Source organism: Brassica napus, chromosome C1 (assembly GCF_020379485.1).
Source record: "Brassica napus cultivar Da-Ae chromosome C1, Da-Ae, whole genome shotgun sequence".
Classification (NCBI taxonomy): domain Eukaryota; kingdom Viridiplantae; phylum Streptophyta; class Magnoliopsida; order Brassicales; family Brassicaceae; genus Brassica; species Brassica napus.
Window position 1 is genome coordinate 49,394,672 of NC_063444.1, and position 13,871 is coordinate 49,408,542.

Here is a 13,871-nt window from a genome sequence, read left to right on the forward strand (position 1 = left end):
TTTGGCCTTTCTCAGTGATTTTTAAGTTAAAGTTAAGATGTACCTTCGATTTTGCTAGGCTTGAGCGTTCGGGATCCCAATCGGGTTTCGGTTTTATCCACTCAGATCTCGTTTTTTTTGTTTATCAAAATCAGCCACATTCGGATTATATGAAAGTTCGATTCGGGACCGGCTCGGATTCTATTGGATTCGGATCGAGGTTAGTAAATTTTCAAAGAACCGGTACAATCCGATGTATTTTCGGGTTCGAATCCCAATCGATTATTCGGTTTAAAAATACTTGATTTATACCTACCTTTAACCAAAACATAAGTAAAATATGTTCTTCCGTTTAAAAGTAATTGATTTGTACATATTTTGTAACCAAAACATAAGTAAATACGATTCAAAAATAAGGAGAAAACATCAAACTTGATCACTCAAAATCAAACGAAAGGTAAATATAGTTATTGATAGAAAAAAACCATATAAATGAAAGCATAAAAAAAAAAAAAAAACAAGTTCTCATGAAATGAAAAACATTATTCAATAAAAACAGAACTAAAATCTAAAAAAATTGAGCTTCAACCACAACCTTCAACCACAACCTTCAACCATCAACCTTTATGTAATAGATAATTAATTTAGATGTTCAAAAATATCTTAGTATATTTTGGATACATATTAGGAATTGAGATCATGTTTGATAGTTGGTACAAGTTTTTTTTTTGAAATTTTCAATTTTTCGGGTTCTATCGGATATCCATTTAAGTTTGGGTTTGGTTCGGATAAAACAAGATCCATTCGGTATTTATGTTTTATCGAACTTAACATGATCGGGTTCAGTTCGAATTTTTGGATTCGGTTTTGATATAGAATATCTTGTCCAGCTACAGTATGCAGAGTCTTTAAGATTTCTTTTTCTATATGAATTTATCCTCCACATTGTCTATAGAAAATCCAGAGCAATACAACTGAAGACTGATTAATATCGGTGATAAATAATTCGGTAATAGTGAATCTACTGAACTGGAAGCGAATTTCAACTGAAGTAAGAACGACTTTCTAACTGAAGCATTCTAGTAAGCATTACAATCTACATTATCTGGTACTACACACACAATCCAAACCAACAACCAGTTAGATCATTAAAATAAGCTTCTGTCATTCTCTTACACAAGCTATACAATCAAGAAGAATTTAATAAAAATGGTAAAATCCAGCAGTACATATACTGCTTCTTCACTGATTTGCGTCATACCTACAAAACTTTGATCACAAGGACCTAAACAAAATCAACACTGTTATATATAGTTTCAATGCAATTGTTCTGCGTCCATGTTTGGAGTTTCAGCCTCTGTTGGCTCACATTGCTTGTTTGACGCATTTTCAGATTCTTGTTCCACATCCATAGGCTTATCGTCTAAATGAATCCGAAGTTGATCAGCCTCACAGGTGTCTAAATCTGAGTCTCCATCCCGGTTGGTAGATTTAGGCTCAGAGATTTTGCTCTCTGGCGATACAGATCTTGACGCATCAGTGACTTCCTCTAGACTTGGTTTAGTTACTTGAGATGGTTCTTCTGTAGGAGCTGGAACTCTGATTGGCTCGGATGAAGCTGGTTCACCTGATAGAGACAATGGAGGAGCTGGTGGATTGCCTTGAGAGCTGCTTTCTGCGACATTGTGGCTGCTATTAGCAATGTCTGTAGTCATTTGAGTTGACGGACGTGATTTACGTTTCTTTTTCTTTCGAAGACTACTGTGTCTTGGATCTCTGGGAAGAGGAGGTGGCGGCTCTGGTATCACAAACGGTGGAATGGTAGTAGAATCTTTACCGTATAAAACTCGTACTGATTGAGCTATAGCTGACACGGTTGGAGGCAAAGTGGGTGGTTCTGGTGACTTTGCAGCGGGAACAGTAACAGCTTCCCGTAACCAATGAGGTAACTTGTTCTCTGAAGAGCTACTACATCCCCCCAATACGTCTTTCCCCATCTGATTGTGGAGATTCAACACTCGGTTTGGATCAACGAGAGATGGGTAGGTTGATCTTCCCAAGAACAACACATTGTTGCTTGAATCAAGCATTGGAGGTAACTGCATATCTAGAAACAAAGGTAGTTTCCCGCGCTTTATGGCATCCCGTTTTTCATCACTTCTCTGCTGTGTGTTTAAGGAGCTTAAACTATCCAAACCCAACGAACCCAAGTTTCCCATTCCAAGAGAGTTGAGTGGAAAAGGCTTGTCACTGGTGGGAGTATTTGATGGTCCAGCAGAAGGATCACCAGGAGCAGGAAAAGGCTCACTTCGTAATCCCAAGTGATTAGAGGGCTCAAACAACGGAAGAGTAGATGCTAGATCGTTGAATCCGAGCTTTATGTCTGTGAGGTGGGACTGGAACCTTGGAGGAGGAGTAGCATATTTAGTTCCATGTAAAGCCCGATTCATTATACCTTGGGGAAGACTAGGAAACAAGGGCGATTTGGTGGACTTATCTGCTGTCCTGCTTGACTTTGATGGAAGAGAGGAAAGACTATCCAAGAATTTACTCTGCTCTTCTTCCCACCTCGCTGCCAAGTACTCCGGAGACTTGAATTTTGAAAATTTTAGCCTTGGATCTCTGAGAATCGTCTCCCAGTTCCCATACCCATGTCTGCGAATCCCAATCCAGAGAGAATCCAGTTCATCCTCGGACCATGCATCTACTCTCGTTTTCTTTTTCTGCAAGTGCCCAAGTCCAGAGCCTGTTCTCAACATTATATTCTCAAGAACCTTTCGATGGTTCTCCGGAATAGATGAAAGAGCCGTTGCAAACTGATCCAAACCCAAAGTCGGTGGTAACTCCTCTTGTTGGCTGAACACGGGTGGGTCCACAGGAGGGACTTTCATATTTGGTGGAAACGGCATTGGTGGTGGCATGGAAAATAGGTCTTGCATATAATGACCACTACTACCTTCGAATCTTTTCCTCATCGAAAGATTTGCCATTATTTCCTGACGCGAAGTTCCCATGTTTCTCGGTTGAAATGGATATCGAGGAAGCAGGTTATCATCAAATGGTAGGTTAAGTAGCGGAAACTTCTCCTGGAACTCAGCCAAAGCAGCACCAGAACTTCGGGGACGCTCAAAATCACCTGACGGAGGAAACTGCAATGTTCATATCAGATTTCACACAGATATAAGCATATATGTATGGGAAGTAGACGTATTGAAGGTAAAGAAGAGAGGAAGTACCGGACGAACTGGAAGCCAACCATCCATATTACTAAGAGGCTGATGAGAAGGTTCCTCCTTTACATTATGTGGTTTTAGTTTACCCATAGAAGGCTCCTGGTTGTTTGTTTCCCTGTCAACCAAACCCGATGTTTGGGGTAGACTGAAAGGAAAATGAGGTCTACTACTTGGACGGGAATAATTTCTCCGGGAGGGTTCTGGTTGCGTAAAATTAGGAGCACACAGTCCAAGAACTGCTAGGTTGTTTGGTGGTAACGATGGCGGACATTCTGCGGCATGATGATGTTGACTTGGAAAACCTGGTGTAGGATCTGAAGAACTGTCTAGGCTTAGCGATTTGGCTTTTCTTTTCTGTGCATCATCACATTGTTGGCTATCGTCCAAGTCCATCATTATAGGGCTTTCTTCGTCCTGATTAGCTGCTTCAGTTACCTGATCCACATTGCCATTAGGAATTGAATCTTCAACAACATTTCTTTTCGCAAGGCGAGTTTTTTGCCTTTCTCGCAGCTTTGTGCTGTTTTGCAGAAAACAAAGATACCGTTATTCCAGATCTTGAAAAAGGCATGAAAAGGAGTTACAGACTTTACTTCAGCAGCAACTTAATATGACAATATCTTCTAAACAAATTATACACAGATTGATACTGCTACAGAATCTTATTTTATCTTCGCATCAGGAGAAATCAAATTCACTAGTCTATGCAAAAATTATCTGGAAAGGACACATGATTTTATCTAATACTTGGAGCAAATGGCGAACAACCAATAGAGTTAGAACTTAAACTTACAACTTGTCTTTTAGGGCTCTGCCTGCAGGTGTATATTCCTTTTTGAGTTCTGGTTCTTTCTCATCTTCACCACCATTCTGCAACAATTATATATTAGGAAAATTGGTAACTGGCATGGCAAAGGTATTCACAGCCACAAAAAGATGCTCTTGGGTGTAGAGTAAAACCGTTACCTCGATTACAGCTCCACTGGTATTTGGGGCATATGCTTCCCTGTATGAAACAGCCTTTCTCAAACGTTTTCCTCTACCAAGAGTTGCTTCTTCCTCGCTCTGATATCTCTTCCATCTACTTGTACAATTGTCCGTTTGAAAATCAGCAAACAAGTAAAGTAATAATGAGTAAAAGCAAGAACATATGCTGCTAATATCGTTTAGACTGAAGCAAATAAATATAGGTTTGTAGCTGAACTAAGAGTAAGAGTGAACTCAAACCTCATACGCAGAAGCCTGTCCCAGTCATTTTCTTCCGTAAAACTAACTACATCATCATCTTTCCTTTCTGAACTCTGTTCATCAGTATCATCAGTCACCATCGCAGGTGATTCAGCTCTAACTTGTTCTTCAGCTGTCTCTTCATTCCATTCCACAGGCTGTTTAAGAAGAAATATATATATAAACCATCGACAATGCAAGCAATATAATTATCATTTTGGACAAAAACATAATAAAGAATTCAACTATGTATCTTAAAGCAACCAAAGGTATTCTTCAGGTAAAACAATGGTCATTTCAGTACATTCAGTAAGGCCTGTTTCACTGTTTGTATTTAATCAGCTAAACTTTCTTGTCTACCAATTTCAGGTGGAATTTTTTCTCCTACCTGAGCACAAATTTTTTTAAATTTTTTTTGAAAAACCATATATAACAGTGCAAATCAACATGTCATTTACCAAGACAAAACATGACTTCTCACCTTTACGGAGCCGAGCATATCATTCTCCAATTCAGTATCAGCGCCATCTGTGGAGGGTGACTGAATATTTGTCCGATCAAGCAGCTTCATTATTGCACTCTCGTCCCAAACAACCTTCCCATTTCCATCTGTACATTTGTCCTGGTAAACATCTCCGAGGCCACCACCTTTTTTCCGGCTCTTGCTTTCTAAATCCATGATTACATCTAAGTTGCCATTACTTTCAGCCGTATCTTTCTTGTTCGCGCCAGCAGAGTCATTGAAAAGTTCTTCTGTCCCCCAGCGCAGGATATCTTCAAATTCCTTCTGAGATCCGGACTTGTTTACAAACAGCTGATCGAGCATCAACTTCTTCTTGGCCAGCTGCAGAATACGCTCTTCTACACTAGCACGTACGACAAGTCTATATACCAGAAGTCGTTTGGATTGTCCAATTCTATGAGCTCTATTCATGGCTTGAAAATCAGCATGGGGGTTGAAATCAGAGTCATAGATAATAACAGTATCAGCCGTGGCCAGATTGATACCAAGGCCACATGCACGTGTAGATAACAGAAAAACAAACCGATTTTTGTCCTGGTTGAAACGTGCTATAGCTGCTTGACGATCAGCAACAGCAACCGAACCATCCACCCTTTCAAATGTTCTAGGCCCAAATTCTACATTCAAGTAGTCCTCCAGAATGTCTAAAAGCTTTGTCATCTGTGAAAATATCAGAACTCTATGGCCTTCTTTGTGTAGCACCTTGAGCATGGAGTGCAATAGAGTCAACTTGGCTGATGCTTTTATTCTCATATCATGAAGAAACTCCAAAGACCCAGACTCAGGCTCCGTGCCAGGTATGAGATATGGGTGGTTGCACACCTTTCTCAACTGCATCACTATGTTCAGCATTGATTGCTGCGCTACCCCTTTCCCGATATTTCGTAGTATCTTATAGTTCTTAGTTAACATTGCACGATAATATTCTGCCTGGATTGATGTCAACTCAACAGGGACCATTCTCTCTGTCTTTGGAGGAATATTCTGCATGGCATCTTTTTTAAGCCGGCGAAGCATATGAGGAGCAACAAGCTTCTTCAGTTCCTCTACTTTCTCAGCACTTGTCAGATCATGGAACTTGTCTTCAAAAGAAGACAAAGAAGGGAATGAAGATGGTTGCAAGAAGTTGAGCAGATTGTACATTTCACCAATGTTATTTTGGAGAGGGGTGCCAGTCAAAAGTACACGGTGTTGAAAAGAGAACGTGTTGAGCAAGCTAAACAGCTTACTTTCTGAATTCTTCAGACGATGCCCTTCATCAACCACAAGAACTTCCCATGGAACTCCACGTAAATGAGATGAGTCGGCCAGAACCATTTCATAAGTAGTTAAAAGGACATTAAATTTGTAAGGCGTCATCTTCTTGGTCGTTACAGTAGAACTCTTAGCATGCCACTCATACTCTCGAATTACGGCTCTTGCTTTTGCGCCTCCGTGATACTCCACAACATTAAGGAGTGGAGCCCAAAGAGAAAACTCGGATAGCCAGTTCGGCATTGTTGAAAGTGGAACCAAAACCAAACAAGGTCTTGCAACTCCAAATTCAAAATAAAGTGAGGAGAGAAACGCACTGGCGGACACTGTTTTTCCAAGCCCCATCTCATCAGCAAGTATTACATTTTTCGATTTATACCAGCACCTACGCAACCAATTCAAGGCCTCAAGCTGATGCGGAAACAATGCACCTCCCCTGAGCTCTGAAGGCTGTTCTGTGAGGGTAATGACTCCACTTTGCTGACTTTCACCTCTTGTCCTTGGGGAAATACCCTTAGCTATATCCCTTTCCAATGTCTTCTTCTCATGCTTCTGAAAGAGATCTATCAAATGGCGTGATTCCTTAAGAATAGGCTCCTCCAAGCTCTCCCATGTGCATTCATCATAAGCTAGACCAGTCCATTTTACATAAGCTTCTTGGTAACCTTCTTTTGAAACCTGGAGAGCAATTATTCGCTGAGGCTGTTTCCAATTATCTTCACAAATATTTATAACAGCTGTTCCGTACTTTGATTTGTAGTTTTCTAGTTTTCTTTTAGCGAGACTTTTGAGGTCCGCCTCAGAAATCCAACTGTTATGGATATTAGATTTTCCCACCCATTTAACAAGAAACTCATATGATACCGTCTCTCCAATAAGATCTGCAGCTATAGCAACAACAGGCTCATCAACTTCTTCCCCTGCCACAGGGCTTTTTTCCCCCATTTCGTATTGATGTGCATCAACAGAGACAGGTGTTTCACTAGCTTTTTTATCTTCATTATCCACATGTCTACTCACTGTGGCATCAAAAGTGTCTTCTGAAACCGTATCTTCTTTCTCCTCGACCAAACACTCAGTACCTATAGCGGATTCATCCATATCTCTATCTTTCAGACGTGACTTTCTGGAACTTTTACCTATCTCAGAAGAGGAATCTATTCTGTCCTCGGCAACCACTAATTCAGCATCTGTATCCTGCACTGTGCTATCTCGCTGGTCATTATCTTGTAAATTATCAGAACACAAGTCATCTGAAAGAGCACCATACAGCGAGGTCTTATTAGGATCTTGGATTCGGCATCCTAAAACACGATCCACCTGATAGGAAACCACAAACAAAACGAAATCAAATATTACCAAGCATGAGCAACACAACAAGAATCTGATGGCAGTGACACAAGGATTGATTACCTGTAGGGTTGCAGGAGGAATAGAGTTTTTGTCATCCAAATAACTAGAAGATTTATCTGTGTCACGTATTGCACGACGTTCCTCCTTGGAAAGCTTCTGCATTATCAACACATATAACTGGATAAGAACATATACTAAATGAAAAAGATGATACAAGATCAACTGCGGAGAAAGAATATAGCCAATAAGACAATTAAACAAGGTTCGTTAGATATCTCAACTGTATATAATCTTGCTTTTCAAGAATCCTAATGGTCTAATGGATATACCACAAACTATTTCCAGATGTTAGCAAATGTTACGCAGAACAAAAATGTCACACTGATTAATAAGAAATTAGAATGATTATTCACAAGAGCACAATCTCCAGGACAGAACAGGAACATTATATTATATGCAGTATTGACTATTGACCCAAGACTCGTTACATTAATGCACAAGATACTCAACATTTGATATGTTTTATGCTACAACAACCTTTTAAGGTTTCATATATTCCCCAAAATAAACACAGAAATAATGTCTACAGAACCTGATAATTAAGAAAACATACCTTCACTTTCTCTGGTATTTCCACCTTGGACGGGGTTTTGGACAAAGATTTTAAAGTCACTCGATTTTTCTTTTTCTTCTTCTTCTTCTTCGAAGACTCCGCTGTTTTGGTTTTCGGAGAACCCACTTTGGACAAACTTTTCTTTGTACGTTTCTTGTCAGCCTTGCACCCTTTAAGAGTTTCCCCATCATTGGGTTCACGCTTCCGTTTTTTCCTTTTCCCTTTTCCAGTCTCTGCTTCAACAACCGTCTTGTTTACCACCATCTCACTACACGCATGTTCCACTCTCTCCACGGGTGCTTCATGACTTTTTCCGGTATTTGATAGTTTAGATTCGGGGAGATCTTCGCAGGAAGGCGGATGTGCAGTGGGTATGACAGGTGAACCGGGTTGGTCATCCGCAGATACATGACCAAGCTCAGCAGAACACCGATCCATCATTTCCTTTCCTATGGACTTGCTCTCCCTAGCCGAAATATTATTTCCTTTCTCTGAAGATGGTTCTCCAGAAACAAGAGAACTGCAATATATCTGTGAAGCTCTCTCGCTCTTCGGCCTGTCTTGTGAATGTCTTTTCGAGGTTTTTGTTCTTGCCCGCTTTGAAATGGCAGGCTTTAGCGCACCGCTGTCTTGGGAACACTTTGGGCAGATCCACTTGCCATTTGGAATCCGCTAGAGGGAAGAGATAAGGAAGTAAGATAAGTTTCCCACAATTTGCGTATTCTGAATCTGCGAGTACCATTATGGAAGGACAAATGTACAAAAGGAAAATTGCTTTACCTTAAGAGGAGGAGTGAGGCATGCGGTATGATAGGTCCGAGGACAACTATCACAGCAGAGTAAATCACCACCAAGGTCACAGATGACACATTCAAAATAGTTCTGTAACGAGCAAAAAAATAAGGAAGTCATTACTAGAACAACAAGCATATATATATATAAAAGAAAAGAGAAAATTTGAAACAAAACACTTACCCCGTCATGTCCCTTCCTTTTAGAGGAGGTCCCTTGAGGAGTCAAATCAAGATGATTAGTTAGCTTATCGGAAGAAGCGTTTTCCGGAGAACCAAAAGCCAAAGAGTTATTTTCAGGAAGGGACTGTCCCTTTCTTTTAGAGGTCCGTTCAGGAGTTGAGCCAGCCTTAAGCTGATGCTTTGTTGGTTTATCAGCCGGAGAATCAATAGCCGCCGCAGAAGTATCCCCTTTTCGGTCTAATAAATCAAGTATACACGGAAGTTTTCTTCGTTTCTGCTTCATGACCCAATCTCTATCAATCATTCCACTGCCTGAATCAGTCATATTCTACTTCTGGTGTCATAGCATCTGCCCTGATAGAGCAATGAACAGACCTCCATGTCTACAGAAGAACTTTGCTTCCACACTATAACTACAAAAAGTAAGGTAAATGTCAATCTAAGATCAAGAGAGACATTGAAACAACAAAGGAGGTTATTAAATTATGCACATGCGTAAAAACAGAGTATTACTCAAAATCAGTATTCATGTAAATGGGAAATGAAGAGGTGAACTGTTTCCTGATTCAAAAGTTCGTGCACATCAAACAGAAGCAAATTCATTAAATAAGATTCCCACTAAATATGGTGGTGGTAAAGTTTAATTAAAGATGAAAACACAAACCTAGTAACTAATCTAAAACATCAGCACATCTCTGTAATTTTTATTTTAACGATTTGATCCCTCTCAGTCTCACCCTCTATGAGTAACTTCCATTACGTAAAATACTTAATAAATTCCTCTACTGTCAGACTTAGTCAGTTTCATAAAGCTAAACCTCCTTAACCAAACCACCAAAACGGCAGAGAGTTTCCTTAGGCAATCACCTTAAACGACATCTAACGATAAGGCTGCTTCATTCACTAAATCCCTCCTAAATTCAAACAGCATTAACCTCACACAAAGCGTCCAAAACCACAATACGAAGCAAATCAACGAATTGAAATCAACTAAAGAGCTTACAAATCTCAAATCGGAGAGAGAATAAGTTTAAGTCAGAGGGATCGAAGGACGAGAAGAATCAGGGGAAGGAAGTTAGGGATTGAAGTCACGGAGGGAAGGGGGGGGGGGAGGAGAGAGGTTGCGATACGGAAGGAAAAGGTAGAGACGCGACACGCGAAACAATAAACAGAGAGAGAGAGAGAGAGAGAGAAGAAGAGGGGCCATATGATTCGGATTCGCCGGGCTCATAGGGGAACGGACTCTGACATGGCACGCACCGGAGACACCTGACTGTGACCGTTTTACACGCCACGTGTCCCTCTCTCACCAAACAACACCTTCTTTCCCTCTCGAGAACTTTTTTTTTTTTTTTTTTTGCTTTCTTCGCCCGTTTCGGTGTGACGGTCCAAGCGAGGATCTCAGAACCAGCCATGGATCTTTTCCCTTTACTTTTTGTTCACTAGAGATCTTCAGTTTCTACTTTTGATCTTTATAGAGTTTTTTAAACTGTTTTTCGGTTTGTAGCTTGTTTATAGTTAAATCCGTTTTTTTTTTTAAGATACGACAAGCTTTTATCTTTTATTTATTGATTATTAAATTGTAATTTAATTAAATAAAGTTCAAAACGAAATCTTCTGCTTTTTTAAACCGCCGCCGAAAACCATTCTATAGAATCCTTTTAACTAAAATTCAAAAAACAAATCATTGGTAATTTTTTTTTCCTTAACGTCTTTATTCTGTTAGTAAGGAAAAAGTTAATGAGAAATGTAAAGTGGACCATCAGGTTTGTGGGTCGAGCTTAGGATACATGTGAAATGGACAGTCATTTGAGACCCATTTTGAGGCCTTTGAACGTTTAGAACTATCATAGAATCTTTTTGGGAAAACTACCTATTTTCACACCAAAACTATCATATAGTAACAAATATACACAATCTTTTAACCTCGTCCTAATTGCACATTTTATAACTATCACAACCAATTTCCACACACGATAATAGTTCGAAACCCGTTTCCACCTAAACTTTGAAAGATTAACTGATACCAACAAATAGCTGTTTAAAGTTGGTTAGTGTTACCTAAACCTAAACTTAACCAATGACTGACTTAACTAAACCATAAATGACCCGATTACGACCCGATTATAGAAAATAAACCGGATTAAATGAACCTAATTCAATTGGGTCTAATATACCTGATCGAAGATCCGATTAAAGCCAATTTGAAACCATAAACGAAAATCTCCTGTCTCTCTCGCGAAGAACGTCTCCTCTGCTTGGCTCCAGTTAGGTAATTTTGATAATTCTTTCCCTCTCTCTCTCTCTCTCTCTCTCTCTCTCTCTCTCTCTCTCTCTCTCTCTCTCTCTCTCTCTCTCTCTCTCTCTCTCTTTCTTTGTGTCGTTATTGTAATGTCTCTCTGTCTCTCTCTGGTATTGATTTTGTGTCTCTCTGTTTTGTAGAAATTGACAATGGAGTTGACAATGGAGTCATGGACTGATGTGAATGATGAGTGGAATGATGCACCAGAGTTCGACCTGGGGACTCCCGATTCTCCTGATTTTGACTCTGATGGTGAAGATCGAAGAGAGCGTAACGACTACAACATTGAGAAAGAAGCCATGGACTTTGTTGATGAACATCCAGTGAAGCATAACTTGTATCCAGACACAGAAGATGATGAAGATGAAGAGGGAAAAGAAATTCAAAGGACTATCTACAGACACAATAATATTAGGAAAGGCAGTGGGGAGTTGTATGTAGGGCAAGTGTTCATCAGTGGAATTTAAGGAAGCAGTGCTCGACTATGCTCTGAAAATGGGTCTGAACATCAAACATAATCGATATGACAAGACAAAGATTGCATTTGTATGTGTAGGCAACGGTTGCTCTTGGCGCATTTACTGCTCATCCTCAGAAAAGTCTCCCAACAAGTGGCAGGTGAAGATATTGAAGAAGGATCATACATGTGTTCCTACGAGTACTTGCGAGATGCTTAAAGTTCCACAAATAGCTCGCTTGTTTGTTGACAAGATCAGAGAAGAACTATAGTATTTCATGCCCATGAAGATTGAGCAGCTAGTCATGGAAAACTGGAAGATCAGTGTTAGTAGGCCGTAATGCCAACATGCTAGGAACAAGGCCCTTAGATGGATTGAAAGAGAGTATGATGAGCAGTTTGGACGGCTGATGGATTACTGCTCTGAGATAAGAAGCTCGAATGTTAATTCTTTTGTTGAGCTTGATTGCCTGAAAAATGATGATGGGATAGACGTTGTATAAATGACAATGCTTCAACCACATCCAACAACGCCTCATCAACCCATTTATAAGCGTGATTATCATTACTCAGCTATAGAACATACAAAATTCGATTCAACCTCACATTTTGAACAATGACATTTATACAAAGAAACTAGGGAAAGAAACTAACCTTTTTCTCCACCGCAAAAGCACACCGAAAGTATTTCCTGTTAGGATTTGCGGTTGACTTCGACATCAAGAGGATAACTAATTCTCCACACCAACATCTCTTCGGCACACCAACAACACGACCTCTTGCTCGAGCGCTAGAGACTCCACTCAAATTTCTAGATTCATTACTCATACTTTCTGGGTTTGTCTCTGTCTCTGCTCTGAATCTTTGCTCTGAATCTCTGCTCTGAATTTTTTGATTTTAGGGTTCTAAGAGATGAAATCAATTTTGGGGTTTGTAAAAGGAGTTCGGGTTGGGTTTAAATCGAACCTTAGTCGGGATCTTCGTTTGGGTCGGATATACCAATAGCAACCGATACGAACTGGTTTACTATCGGTTAGTATTATAAACCATTAAAACCAAGCCAAATTTTGGTTTGTGTGGAAACAGGTTTCGAACTATTATCGTGTGTGGAAATTGGTTGTGATAGTTATAAGGTGGGCAATTAGGACGAGGTTGAAAGATTGTGTACATTTGTTACTATATGATAGTTCTAGTGTGGAAATACGTCGTCTTCCCAATCTTTTTCTTATAAATAAATATACTGGGGTTTTTATTTTGTTGGAAAAACAAAACTAATTTTATATTTTCGAACTGGGTGTTCTCTTTTGCATCTTGAGTATGAAAACTTGTGACATAGTTTGATATATAGTACAGTGGTCAATTTGGAAAAACATAAATGCCTTTTTGTTTGAAGGAAAAATTGCTTTGGGTCCTTCTTTCATCAAAAATATCTTCGAAGAAGCTGATCATTGGTTTATGATTAAGGAGATATATCTTCAGGAAAAATCAATAGATTTGGCAAAGAGAAAAAAGAGTATCTATATATATAAAAAAATGTTCGTCTCACTCCTGCTTTGCCACGTCATTAAGTAGTTTAACCATAGAGCAACACTTGTCCCTCTCTTTCAGTACGCTGCGTTTCTTTTTAACGTGAACATGTTTTTACCACTTTTTCCATTAAAGCCCAAATGGATTTGAAAAGTATAGACGAAAGCCCAAATACAGCAAGCTAATTACATCTAACCAAACTGTTAATACTAAAAATTAACACACTAAGATGTAATAAGAGATTTGAAGAGAGATGTAGAAAGAACTAGGGGAAACCTCATTGTCTCTACTCTAACATCGATGCTGGAGACGTTTGCCACCACCGTCTCCCCATGATTTTCAATCCCCGTGAAAACTCCTACCTTTACAACATCAGGCCTTCAATAATTGGTGATGATTTCTTCGCAGATGGTTGCTGGGAGAAGTAGA

The 13,871-nt window shown here is 39.6% G+C and overlaps 1 protein-coding gene across 1 annotated transcript; it reads right to left on the bottom strand.

Moving 5' to 3' along the window:
* Nucleotides 1-1,102: 1,102 nt before the first annotated feature.
* LOC125580398 (protein CHROMATIN REMODELING 4-like) lies at nt 1,103-10,629 on the bottom strand. The gene is made up of 11 exons (XM_048744796.1): nt 10,160-10,629; nt 9,158-9,569; nt 8,963-9,064; nt 8,183-8,854; nt 7,630-7,725; nt 4,921-7,536; nt 4,440-4,597; nt 4,179-4,293; nt 4,006-4,082; nt 3,216-3,732; nt 1,103-3,128 (listed from the first exon to the last, which is right to left on the bottom strand). The coding sequence occupies exons 2-11, from the start codon at nt 9,479-9,481 to the stop codon at nt 1,296-1,298; spliced, it is 6,510 nt and encodes a 2,169-aa protein (XP_048600753.1). The 5' UTR covers nt 9,482-9,569; nt 10,160-10,629; the 3' UTR covers nt 1,103-1,295.
* Nucleotides 10,630-13,871: the final 3,242 nt, after the last annotated feature.

Coding starts and splice junctions, on each gene's coding strand:
- LOC125580398 (XM_048744796.1), bottom strand. CDS start 9,481: ATGACTGATTCAGGCAGTGGAATGATTGATAGAGATTGGGTCATGAAG. Junction 3,733..4,005: donor AGAGCCCTAAAAGACAAGTT/GTAAGTTTAAGT, acceptor TCTGCAAAACAG/CACAAAGCTGCGAGAAAGGC. Junction 3,129..3,215: donor GTTGGCTTCCAGTTCGTCCG/GTACTTCCTCTC, acceptor TGAACATTGCAG/TTTCCTCCGTCAGGTGATTT.